Below are 13061 nucleotides of genomic sequence, written 5' to 3'. Positions count from 1 at the left end.
CCCGCGAGCCATAGTTTGAGGACGCCTGGTGTAGAGTGCTGTTTTTGAAGACACTGCCAATCTGGCATGCCCGTCGACTGCCGCCTCCGTAGATCTGCAGGGTGGTCGTGGTCACACCCTTCTCACCCACTGCCACAGAGCGACTGAAGCCTTGGACTCTACGACTGCGGACAGTTGAAATCTGAAAGTGCATTTTGTTGGAATTGCCGTTCCTCGGGGTTCTTTTCTCACTATAACATACGCAGACCTTGATTCGACAGAAAGCCAGGAAAATGGACTTGCTAGAGGCAGGCATCCCTGCTTTGTTTTGTTTATGGCTGGCACAGGCTCTGTCCCGGAAGGTCCGCCTGCTTCCGCTCCATTGAAGACTGTGCTCTCAGGTCCACTGGGTAGAATGAGGCCAGGTGTGCCGATGGACACGGGGTAGCTTTAGTAATCAACATCAGCCATCTAGCTGAAAGCTGAGGGTCACAGTTCGTGGATAGGAGGCATGTATTGGGCCCTTCAGTCCCCTCTGGGGACTACACCCCCAGATTCACACCCACTGCCATCAAGTTGATTCCAAATGTTAGTGACCCCATGTGACAGAGTAGAATCGTCCCCTAGGGTTTCCAAGACAAGGTCTCTACAGGAGCAGACAGCTAAGGAGTGCACAGTGCTGACCTTGTCACACCCACTACCCTCAAGTTGAGGGCTTCCTGAGGCTGTACATCTTTCCAGGAGCTGGGAAACCCGATCTCTCGCCCTTGGGGGTGCAGGCGGGTTTGCCCTACCAACCTTGCATTGGCAGTTCAGCACAGCCAGAGCTGCTTTCTTGGGGGACCAAAACCAAACCAAGCGCTCGGGTCCAGTTGGTACCAATGCATAGAGACCCTAAGGACAGGGTAGAGCTGCCCCTGTGAGCTTCTGAAATGGCTTTCTTCCCTGGGACGGCTGGTGGTCTCAAACTGCCAGCCTTGCAGATGCAGCCCATCTGAGAACGACAACGCTACCAGGGCACCTCTCTCTCTCTCTCTCTCTCTCTCTGGTTACTGTTTCATTTAAATACCACTGGTTCTGTCAGAATCTTGTGATGCAGAGAGGAAACTCCCCAGTGAGTGCTCACACACAATGGGAGCACATGCTTCAGAAAAGCAGTGGAGGAGGAGGAGGTGGGGGTTCACAGTTAAACAAAGCTAAGGGCAGTCCTTGTTAGAAACCACACAAAGCATATACAAATATTTCTCTGAATGCATAGATTAAGACTTCCAGGTCCCCTCAACACCTATACGCTCTTGCCCCACTGCCAAATGCGGAAACTTGGACTGCAGAAGCCTCTCTCCCGGAGAAGGGACGCCGTTGCCAGTCAGGGCCAGCCCAGGGCCGGCTCTCACCTGAGACAACATAACCCTGGTGCCCGTCTCTAACCTGGGAGACACCCTTGTAGGTCTGGGTTAATCTTGTCAATCTCCTCCCCGCCGGCCTTGTCCTACTTCTGAGTCTCTCTCTGTAATGTTGTCTGCATGGAGTTTTAAGTGACTCAGATATGAATGAATGACTACTGAGTTTATTTCCCCCAAGTTAGAACCAGCCTCTTGTAAAACAAAGACACCCCCCCCAAAAAAAAAAAAAATCACCAGTACCCCTAGGTGAGCTGGCTTCTGATTGACGGAAACACATGGGCACCCTCTTCTTGAAAGAGAGGAGCTGAAGTCACCTTCATTCTGCTCTGCCTCAGTAATTGGTGGAACACAATTAAGTCACCAAACAGCTTGATTCCCTGAAGTTTTCCTTGAAAACCCCACAGCCTCCGCTCGGCATTTAGGAGGCCATGTTTTGCCTGCAGTCAAAAGGATCAGGAGGCCATGACCGTAGCCCTGCGTTCACCGCCACTGACACCTGCATGTTCTCCCTCGGCTGTCGTTCCAATAAAATGAAGTTCACACAGTTAGAAGGTCTGTGTTGTTGGGAACTGTAGGCACTATGGAAAAAGCCTCTGTGGGCCGCAGGGATGTTCTTGACCGCTGCTCAGAGGCCCTGCAGGGCACCATTCTGTGGGAGGCAGTAGTTTGTGCTAAGGTCCTCCAGGGCTCCAGAGGGTTGGCGTTAAGCTCTGCTTAAACGGCTTCCCCACAAGGAATGATGCTTGGCCTGGGACTCCTGCGCAGCGGCCTGGCTTATTACAGCAAGATCATCTCAAAGACATGAACTGCCCTTGCTGCTGTTGTATCACTTCCCGGTGTAGCGTGTACAGGTTCTAGTTAGAAGCTGAATATTGAGGAATTAGGTAATGAAAGTGGGCCTGGGATCTCAAAAAGTAATAGTAAATGCATTAAAAGACCAGGCCATGTTTCGCTTGCAGTTAAAAGGAACTATTGTTTCCTTCTCCAGCAGCTGTTTGGACTATGTTTTAAAATGCCCATTTCCCTTTTTAAAAAAGCCCCCCTGCCACAGAGCCACTTCTGCCTCTTGCTCAGCTCTGTAGGCTAATGTAGAGATTGGTGCCTGTGCTGAGGAGGCTGTCCGTCGCCACAGACACGCGGCTGTATTTGCCTCCCTTGGAGCAGCGGATGGGTTAGAAACGGCCACCTCTGGGTTGACAGCCCCGCACTTAACCCATGCACTCCCAGGGCACCTCTTCACATACACTCAATTCCATTAATAGGCCTAATTTGAAAACACAGCCTCAAATGGCTGCCACCACAAACAGCGAGTGTTCTAAAGACTAGTGGTGGCCAGTTTGCCATTAATGATGACTTGTCCCAGTTTTAGGAGCTTGTGGGTGTGGGCTGTGACATGGGGTCCTTATTATATCCTGGGGAGCCTGCCCCAGAGTGTCTTCAGCGTGCCTTGCTCAGCAGGTCTCAGCGCCCGCCGCTCACCTCACTCAGGGGAAAGGTATTTGGACCTGGGGCTGGCACATCAAGGTTCCCCCCTGGGCATCAGTCAAGATCGACGACCTGGAACCAGGGAGGCGGGGCTCTTGCCCACACTTCATTTCCTGTCTATGACACCTCCGACCATGACATTCAGCTGGGGTTTGTATTACAGCTTCTGTGGAGAGGAGGTTTCACGCCTTTTTGTGTTTTTAAAAACGTTGATGCTGTGGTAGCATTTCCTTGAGTCAGCAACAAGAATAAAGCCGCTTGGGCTAAGAGGTGCCCCTCCAGGGTCTATGCAGCATCAGGACCACGCCGATGCGGGGTGCAGAGCCGTGCTTCTGTCTGGAGCACTCACGCGCATCCCGATGGCCCAGACCCATCCTGACTCGTGTGGTAGAGTAGAACTCTGGTGGTTTCTTGGCTATCTTCCTAACCAGTTGTCATGCCCAGCTTCTGCAGTGCCTCTGGGTGGGTTCAATGCCCACCCCTTGGGTTTAGTAGCCGAGCAGAAACCATGCACACCACCCAGGCAGCATTTGAAGGGATGGAGAAGGGGGCATGCGGGTCCCGATTCCCTGCCAATCAGAGCCAGCGCCCGACTGAATGGACTTTGTTAGTGGCTTGGGAGCGTCCGCATTCCTGCCTGCTTTCCTGAACTTCTGGTTTGCAAAGGAGTGACAAGTGTCTTCTGTGGCTGCCCTCGTTTTCCATCCACTTCAGCAGCGATGCCCACAGCCAGCATAGCCCTGCTCTCTAACCAGCATAGTGAAGCACGTTTCCAGAAACCTCCCTAAAACTTGTGTTTGAAGAAGCAAATTTAAACCTCAAGATTGCTGCAGCTGTTGGTATGTGGCTTGATAGAGACGTGTGCTCTGGGGCAGAGGTAGGGCCTTGAAGAGAGGCCTGCACTGGTCCTCGGAATCCCAGGAATCGACCTGCCCAATGTGATGGGGCTGCCCAGAGACAGCCCTGCGCCTGCCCCTGGCCACCTACTTGAGTGTAGGGAGTTGAAATGTCTGAATACAAACAAGTCCTTGCAGGAAAGTGCACAGATGTGTGGATGCTACTTGATGAGTCCACAGGTTACACATCTGGCAAAACAACTTAAAAAAACCCTTTTAGACACTTTGGCCCTGTTGCTTACTCTCTCCCCTCTTCCATGAGTGCTCCGGCCTAGCATCAGCGGCCTCCCCCCTGTGTCTGCCCCCTCTACACCTTGAGGCCCACTCATTGGGACACCAGCCAGACCGATCAGACCCTCTCATACTCTGCCAGCCCCCTTCTGGCGGGAGGTGCCCTTTCTTTTACTTCCAGGTTTATTATAGACCGGGGTTGAGTTGGGGGTGGAGTGGGTGGGAACTTTCACAAGTTTATCGGAAAGTGGAATGGAATTTTTTCACAAACCTTGTGAGGCCCTGTAGTATACATTTTCCCAATTAAATCAGGTTTTTAGTATCTGACCCTAAACCTAGGAGAGTGCCATTCCAGTAGGATCCACAGGCATAGATCTGCCTTGACGCATTCAGCAGGAAGGCTGCCCACTGCATGCCCTCCCGCCTGGGTAGCATCCTCAGCGGTCTGGTGTCCTTTGAGGGCCACAAGGGAGCAAATTCTTAGAGTTGGCTTGGGTGGCATTTTCTGCCATGCATCTGTTGTTTTTTTGCAAGCCATCCCATGAGGCCGGCGGGTCTGTGTTTGGCTGAGACCAGCACTCCACTGCGTTTACACAATTTGCTCTCTTGTTTTGTAGCTCCGGACATCTCTGGGGAAAGGAAGAGCATTTATCCGCTACTCCTTGGTGCACCAGAGACTGGCAGACACCTTACAGCAGTGCTTCATGAACACCAAAGTCACCAGGTGAGTCTTCAGACCCGACAGGGACCATCTAAAGCCCCTCCTGAGCAGTGAGCGCTGCCCGTCTGTGCTGCGCCTTGGCCTGTGGGGAATCCAGCGTCCACTTTGTTTCCTGTTCCTCTACCCATGCCTGGCAGCTGGCACTGGGTTTTGACAGCTGAGGAAAGTGAGGCTCAGAGAGGCCGCTGGAGCTCAGACGCAGGCCTCTTGGTTTCTGGGTGCCCGTGGGCAGGCCCGCCCTGGGTTGCTCTGTTGGCCTCTCTGCAGTCACTTGGGGGCTTTCCTCCCCTGAGTCCCCAGGGGTCTCAGCTTCCCGGAGACTGACAGGCACCCCAGACCGCAGGCCGCTGTGGAGCTGTGGAGCTCGAGTTGTTCATGGAGGTCAGCTAGTACCGGGGCACAGGAAGGAGGCGGGGATGGAATGTATGAGGGAAGAGGGAGGGATCGGCTAAGGAGCTGCAAACCCAGAACCAGCCACTGGAGCTCCCTCGACACCTCTTTTCCAGCTTTGTGGCCCCTACCTCCCACCCACACACCCACCAGAAGGAGCATTTCCTTCCATCTGCTCTAAGACTGACCAACAGGAAGATGTGTATCGTGTGTGTGGTTGAGAGCGTGTGCACATTTGGTTTTAAGGGTATTTTGTTCCCGTATTGATCGGTGAAGCTCGTCAAAAACATCTGGTTTCTCGTGTTCACCCACATCAGCCAAGTAGATCTGTGAGCGCCTCCGTGTCGATCTGCCTTGGCTCTTGTCGCCTCCCTCACCTGCAGCGAGGTCACCACCACTTCAAACGCTCAGATAGCGTCTTTGGTTCATGATTGTGTTCCTTGCCTGTTATGTGGGTGTCTAGACAAACCAGCGGTGTGTTCAGGGCCCCGGGTTGAGTTCTGGAGAAGTCGAAGCTGCGAGGTGGTTTTTCCACAAAGAGCCCCACTCCCCAAGGACTCCTTCCTTGATTGAGATTTGAAGGCATATCACATCGTTTGGGGGAAATCGGCATCATGTGAATAATAAACGGGCACATAACCAGGTCATTCCAATGACGCCTTTGAAGAAGAACAAGGCTATTGGAGAGTTATGTATTCCCACAGCCAAAATCAAAATCGGTGTGTGTATGTGGGTGCATTTAGCAAAATGAGTTGGAATTTGACGCGGCCGAGCCGCACTGGGAAATGGAGTGAATTTGCTCGCTCTGTCCTCTGCGGTCCACACATCTTTGTGTTTTCCAACAGTGACTGGTACTACGCCCGAAGCCCGTTTCTGAAGCCGAAGCTGAGCTCAGACATTGTGGGCCAGCTGTACGAGCTGACCGAGGTGCACTTTGACCTGGCGTCCAGGGGCTACGACTTGGACGCCGCCTGGCCGACATTTGCCAGGTACTTGGCAGAACCGTTGCTTTTGAAAGACACGGGAGAGAAGGGCACGGGGTTTCTGAAGTTTGTCACCCACCAAACGCAGTTGGGCTTGCAAAGGAAAATACATAAAGTCAAAAGCCTCGCAACCTTCCCGCTTTCTCCACCTTGATGCCTCCTGCCTGGCCAGAACACCTGCAGACCCCCAGCTTTAAACCGCCCTCGCTGGCCAGCTGGCGGGAGGCCCAGGAGAGGCCAACCCCAAACCTCAGGCTTTTACATTTGGGAGACATTTGATGGTGGCTTGGGTGAAAGTTTACAGAGCTTATGAGGGGAAGAGCCTGGTGCAGTAAAACCCCGCTTCGCTGGAAATGCTGCAGAGGGAGGGAGGGCAGCACACCAGACTTGTCCACCTAGACTCGCCAAGGCCCGATAGAGCTTTCTGCCGTGCGGATCTGTTCTCCTATCTGCACCGCCCAGTGCAGGAGCTCGGACTAGAAGCACGGCTTGCTGATGTATTGTGTGTGTCACAGAAAGCAGTGACCATGAGCCCTTTCAAATACGTCAACGGCTACTGGTTCCTCACAAGCAGACAGGACGACACTGTTATCAGAACCAGCTTCCAGTGGAAGGTTCTTTCGGTGCTCACTAAGTAACCACGTAGGGAGCCAAGCTTTCTGTGCCGGCAGAGAAGTGCCTTGTAAAGGGCGTGAAAAAAGGCGTATGGGACGGAGACGTGTCATGCAAAGGGAGACCCGGGGGAGGCAACACAGACAGCGTCCCACCAAACAAGGGAAACCAGAGAAATGAAACGCCCTACCATCGAGTCAGTGCCAACTGGTGGCAGCCCTGTAGGGCAGGTAGAACCGGCCCAGAGAGTCCCTGAGACCTTGCAGGAGTAGACAGCCCCATCCTTCTCACTCGGAACGGCAGTGGTTTCAACCTGCTGATCTTGGGGATCACAGCCTAGCCACTGTAACCATTGCATGTGCGTTTAAGTGGGAATGACATGTTTAGTCATGAGAAGAGGTGGGAAAGTCCAGCAATTGAGCTCACCTGGGTGGAGTTAGGGTAGTTGGTTGCACACAATGGCAGGCGTTTGCCATGGGGTCTGCAGCCTACACTGGGGCTGCCTTCACCTGGGACAGTCACCTGGTACAGCCCCGTTACAGGTTCTAGTCCTCTACCTGGGAGCTTTGTTTTTGGGTTCAACTCAAGGCTACAGGTGTGTGGGCCGCCATGTTCAATCTGAGCTGGCCAAATGCAGGCTTTGTAAAGCTAGGGAGTGGGAAGAAAGGCACATTGGTTTTGCAAGAAAGGGGAAGAAACTGAAAATGACAGGCCATCATAACAGGCCGCAAGTTTACAAGGGAACTGGGTGTGAGGTGTGGTCAGGCCCATCTCTGTCGACCTGGGAACATTTCTCAGTCATTCAAACTTGAGGTAAGAGGGTGGAAGTGCCCAGCCTCTTTCCTAACCTGTCTCAGCAAGTATTAAATATTTAGGGAAAAGTTAAACCCCAAATTAGGAAATGCGTGCTAAATTTATTTTCAATTTTGAAGGGGTGGGCCAGGCCAACCTGAATGTGCTCCCTGAGGAACACGGTGGGGCTTTACCTCCACACACCCGAGCGGGAAAGCAAGGCCTCCTCCCATCCCCTGGCTGCATGCGTGCAGGTGTGCGGGCAATTGATTTTCTGCTCCAAGTACAAGTATGCGTATTGTGTGACCCCACAGGAGGACTCTGGCTCTCAGCTCCTCTGCGTACCTGTGGAAACCTCCCAGCCGAACCTCCAGCATGAGCAGCTTGGTGAGCAGTTACCTACAGGTAATGGCAGAAAGGATGCATTAGCCAGGTGATGCCCCTGCCCCCAGCAGCCCACAGGTGATGTCAGCTACCTATTGTTTGAACCCAGTGGTTCCAGAGCTCCTCCACCTTCCTAATGGTGACCCTTTAGTACAGTTCCTCAGGTTGTGGTGTGTCCCCCCAGCCATAAAATTATTTTCGTTGCTACTTCATAACTGTAATTTTGCTACTGTTATGCATCGGGCGATCCCTGTGAAAGGATCGTTCAACCCTCAAAGGGGTCACAACCGACTGGTTGAGACCAGAGCAGTCTGACTCCTGGGTTATATGCACAATTTCTTCAAGCCAGGATTTTTACAACTAGTACTAAGTAAGTTATTTTTAAAGCTTTTTGTGGAAGCCGTTTAAGGGAGTCCAATTCTGACACTGACTCCCTCGGCTCTTTGGCCGGGGCGATTATTGCTCTCTCCTCCAGAAGGTGGGGGGGCAGTAGCACAGCCATGCTGGCCCCGAGGTGGCTGCGGGGAGGGATGGGTGAACACGTGCAGTGCTGAAGGGCGTCGGCAAGGGCACTCAAGAAAGTTAGTGGGTTAGGTTTGGTTATTTTTGTTAAAAACATGAATGTGTCCTTCCCAGCTGTATATAGATGTGTGGAAAAGAGTACTGATATTAATCAATAATAGAAATTAAACGAATGATTCCTATAAGAAGCATTAAGAATTGGTCTCCAATTGGAGCAACAGAGGCAGAGAGAACATCGGGAACAGGAGGAGGATGTGGACTGTGGACCATTGCCTCCTGGAACAGCCACCTCCTTTGTTTGCGTTGATTGAGGTCAGAAAAGCTGGGTGGTGCCCAGCTACCCTGACCAAATGTGGGGAAATGTAGGGCAGAATTGAAAAATCTCCTGGGCTTCTCCCAACTTTCTGGAGCCACAGAGGCTGGACATGCTTCTAAAACGATGGCCCTGAGATACCCGCAGTCACCTTAGCCCTGAGCGATGGTTTAGCATAAGTAGTGGGAAGGCCAGCCTCGAGCAGCCTGCTCCTTTAAGAACTCTGGGACCAGGCCGACCGCAGCAGTTGGGGAGATTGCAGAGAGGAATCGAGGGGCCGTGCATTTGTCCCTGAGGCACAACTCAGAAAAGCAGGGTGGGAAGGGTTGCACCAGAAGTAACCAGGGTCATTCGGTTGTCAGTGGGAACTGCTGAGCCTGGTGTCTGCTTTGCTGGTGTAGGAAGTAGTCATCTTTCATCTTCTCATGGTTTAACCAGGCTTTAATCCGAGTTATATGTAACACTCTGACAACCGGCATCCTTCCATTTAATAGAGCTACAGGAGGCTAACATGGGAGAGGCCAGTGGGAGTCTTCTCGGACCACGGACCTGAGGCCCTGGGTCTTGGGAATGCACCGGTGGTGCCTTAAGCAAGGGCTCTTTCACCCTCTGACTGACAGCTTGTCAGACTAACCTTGGGCCTCATAAAGACTGTTTTGGGGAGTTCTGGGCTTTGACTCAACCTGAAGCTTGTGCAAGGGGCCCTGGAGTTCCCTTCCAGAGCCACGTGTGTGTGTTTTCTTCCCAGACCCAGGAGATGGCCTCCAGCTTGGACTTGAACAGCCCCCTGACCAGCGAGGCCCTGGAGGGCTTTGACGAGATGCGGCTGGAGCTGGACCAGTTGGAGTTGCGGGAGAAGAAGCTGCAGGAGCAAATGCAGCAGCTGGACCAAGAGAACCAGGAACTAAGGGCAGCTGTCCGCTCACTGAGCGAGCAGCTGCGTGCGGAGAGGGAGACGGAGACGGGGAGCTCGGCCGCCAAGGATGCCCACCTCACGCGCCTGGCAGCCGAGCTGGAGAAGCAGTGGGGGGTCACCCAGGCCACCGCAGGGGCCGTGAAGGAGCTGCAGAAGTGCCTGCAGGCCCTGGAGCTGGGTGCCGAAGAGCGGGAGGACTTCCAGGCAGGTGTGAGGCAGCTACAGTCCCTGCTGCGGCCCCTGGTGCAGGAACTTGAGGCCACGCGGGACCCACTGGCTGGGAGACCCCAGCAGGAGGCAGAGAAGGCCCTGGACGCAAAGGAGCAGCAAGAGCCCGTCCCCAGAGGCTCAGCCTCGGCCATCCAGGACCTGGAAGCAAAGCTTCGTGCCCTCGAGGGGGAGAGCACCAGGCTCCAGGAGCTCAACCGGCAGCAGAGCAGCCAGCTGGAGCAGCTGGCCAGGGAGCTGCAGCTGAAGGAGGAGGCCCGAGCCTGCCTGGAGGGCACCGCCAGGGAGATCGCCCCTCTCCAGGAAGAGCTGGCCAGGAAGGGCAAGGAGGCCGCCCAGCTCCGGCGCCAGTTGCACGAGGCGCTGGGCCACCTGAGCACAGCGGAGGAGGAACTGGCGGAGTCGAGGCACGAGGAGCGGTGCCGGCGGCAGGAGAAGGAGCTGCTGGAGCAGGAGGCCCGGGCACTGATGCGGCAGTTGCAGCTCCTGGAGACCCAGCTGTCCCAGGTCAGCCAGCACGTGGGCGAGCTGGAGGAGCAGAAGCAGCAGCTCGTTCAGGACAAGGATCACCTCAGCCAGAAGGTGAAGATGGTCGAGCATCTGGCTGGACAGCCCGGCCCACAGCTGCCCGTGGCAGGCGAGGGCTGCGCCCCCCAGCCACAGAGCTGCCAGCAGCTGGAGGGGGGCCAGCCCAGCCATGCCGAGGCTGACCAGGAGGAGGCGCCCCAGCAGGCCCACAAGGAGCTGCAGGAGGAGCTGCGGAGCGTTCTGGAGCGCAACCAGCTGCTGGAGGGCAAGCTGCAGGCCCTGCAGGCTGACTACGAGGCGCTGCAGGGGCGCGAGGCAGCCATCCGCGGCTCCCTGGCCTCCCTGCAGTCAGAGCAGGCGAGCATCCGGCTCATGGGCGACCAGATGGAAGCAAGCCTCCAGGCGGTGAGGAAGGCTAAGGAGATCATGAAGACCCGAGTGGCAGAGAAGGATGCCGCCTTGCAGAGCAAGGAGGACGAGTGCCAGCGCCTGCGGGAGGAGGCCGAGCGGTGCCGGCAGCTGGTGGAGGCCCGGGACGGGGAGCTCCAGGAGCTGAGGAGCCAGCGCCAGCAGCAGACCGCGCTGACACAGGTCCCGACGGCAGAGAAAGGCCAAGAGGGGCTCGGCCCTCCCCAGGACGCCACCTCCCACGAGCTGGCCTCCCAGCTGGCCCTGTCTCAGGTGCAGTTGGAGGTTCATCAGGGGGAGGCCCAGCGCCTGCGGGCCGAAATGGTGGACATCCAGAGCCGGCTCCGGGCAGCGCTGGACGACCGGGCGAAGGCGCAGAGCCAGCTGGGAGTGACCGAGGCAGTCCTGGGGGAGCACAAGGCCCTGGTGCGGCAGCTGAAGGAGCAGAGCGAAGCCCTCAACCGGGCCCACGTGCAGGAGCTGCTGCAGTGCTCGGAGCGGGAAGGGGCGCTGCAGGAGGAGAGGGCCAGCGAGGCCCTGCAGAGGGTGGCCGAACTCCAGACGCTGCAGGAGGAGCTGAGCCAGGCTAAGCAGGGCTCCGTGCAAGCCCGGCTGGAGCACGCGGAGCTGCAGGAGCAGCTGCACCGGGCCAACACAGACACGGCTGAGCTCGGCATCCAGGTCTGTGCCCTGTCCGCGGAGAAGGATCGCGTGGAGGGGGCCCTGGCCCGGGTCATCCAGGAGCTGCAGGACACTAAAGAGGTGGCCACCAGGGAGCGCGAGGCCCTGCAGCGCCAAGTGGCGGGGCTGCAGCAAGAGAAGGAACACTTGCAGGAGAAGCTGAGGGTGGCAGAGGCCGAGGACACCGCTGGCGCCCTGGCTAGCCTGCAGGCCCAGCTGGCTCAGGCCGAGCAGCACGCCCAGGGCCTCCGGGCGGCTGCAAGCCAGGAGCTGGACACCGTGAAGTTCCAGCTGAGCACGGAGATCATGGACTACCAGAACCAGCTGAAGGTAATGCAGGCCACCACGGGCCAGGTGGGGACCCTGGAACACCCTGGGTGGGCCCGGCCCTAGTCATGGCTCCCCACTCCCCACAGGAGCCCCTCAGGGACAGGGCGCTGGAGAGGGGCGCCTCGGCCCGAAGCCGAAGGCCATTGCAAACAAGCCCAGCCCTCACAGAAGTGCCTTTCACAGCCACCACTTACAGAGCAGGCTGTTTTGATGAAGAGATTCCATCAGGGGCCTTGCTGTTTGAGTCTCTCATTCCCACCTGATAGCCTCAAACCCACTGTCAGTCGGGAGACCCCTACCCCAGTCTCAAATCCACTGCCCTGTGCCCCCCGCAGTCCATGACAGCCTGAAGGCCAGCCCCTCCCCTGGCAGCCTACTGGAGAATAGTTGCCGCAGTGGAGAACCCACTCCGCATGTTCTCATGTGGCCCTCTGGAAGGAGACCAGAGGCCAGCAGCGGCCAGTTGTCTGTGAATCCGGCACAGCCCACGCTCTGAGGGCCAGAAGTGAGGCCACAGCAGTTGCTTGTCACTCATCTGCTGGCAGTAGGGTCTGCAGCCCATTCCTGGTCCTCTTGGCCCTCCTCTCAGGCCACACTGCTGGGCCTGTGCAGGGGCCAGCTGCCTGGGCCACTCCCTGCGGCTCACTGGGCACCGGAAACTGCAAGTGTAGGGACTTTGGTGGAGTCTTTTTACTGCGTAACCCTGGGGGATGTTCCCCTCCCCCAACAGCTCGACATGCACTGAGGACCCTATTTTGGGGGAGAGGGTAAGAACTGGCTGCCTGTCCCCACTCGGAGAGGGTGGGGCCGTAGCCTTAGAACAAGGAACCAGTCTCATGATCCCTTTCTTCCTCCTGTCTCCCCAGGCAGCCAGTGAAGAGTCCAGAAGCTTGCGCGGCCAGCTGGAGGAGCAGGGCCGGAAGCTGCGGGCTGCGGAGGAGGCCGAGGGGAAGCTGAAGGTAGAGCTGGACGGGGCCTGGTGTCCTGACCAGGCCATTCCACACTCAGCATGTGGACCTCTCAGGAAAGAGGCCCTCTGGCTTGGTTTGTACTGGACGGGTGAAGGCGGTTCCCTGCCAGACTTCCTGTTCCCAGGCCGAGCTGTCCACAGTTCTCCTTTCCGGGCTCCTGGAGTCTGGATGACAACCCCTCCCGCCCCCGAGACACCTGGTTGGAGTGTGTCTTTCACCTTGCCCTGGCTTCTTAGGAAAGCAGGGGCTTAGCCTCTAATCCTTTGTCTTAGAGATCCCACACTTGAC

The 13061-nt window shown here is 56.2% G+C and overlaps 1 protein-coding gene across 5 annotated transcripts in view; it reads left to right on the top strand.

Annotated features, from left to right (window-relative positions):
• Positions 1-13061, top strand: part of FYCO1 (FYVE and coiled-coil domain autophagy adaptor 1) — a 61442-nt gene that overhangs the window by 21338 nt on the left and 27043 nt on the right. For all 5 annotated transcript variants that reach the window (XM_045297622.1, XM_045297620.1, XM_045297618.1 and 2 more), the window contains exons 5-9: positions 4612-4718; positions 5951-6094; positions 7807-7897; positions 9460-11802; positions 12669-12761. In XM_045297622.1, coding sequence (XP_045153557.1) covers positions 4612-4718; positions 5951-6094; positions 7807-7897; positions 9460-11802; positions 12669-12761 — 2778 coding nt within the window. The remainder of the gene's footprint in view (positions 1-4611; positions 4719-5950; positions 6095-7806; positions 7898-9459; positions 11803-12668; positions 12762-13061) is intronic.

Source organism: Echinops telfairi, unplaced genomic scaffold (genome assembly GCF_000313985.2).
Source record: "Echinops telfairi isolate 266 unplaced genomic scaffold, ASM31398v2 ScPeMD7_7420;HRSCAF=8458, whole genome shotgun sequence".
NCBI classification, from domain to species: domain Eukaryota; kingdom Metazoa; phylum Chordata; class Mammalia; order Afrosoricida; family Tenrecidae; genus Echinops; species Echinops telfairi.
Note: the sequence above shows the minus strand (reverse complement) of the source record. Positions and strands in the feature narration are given on the sequence as shown.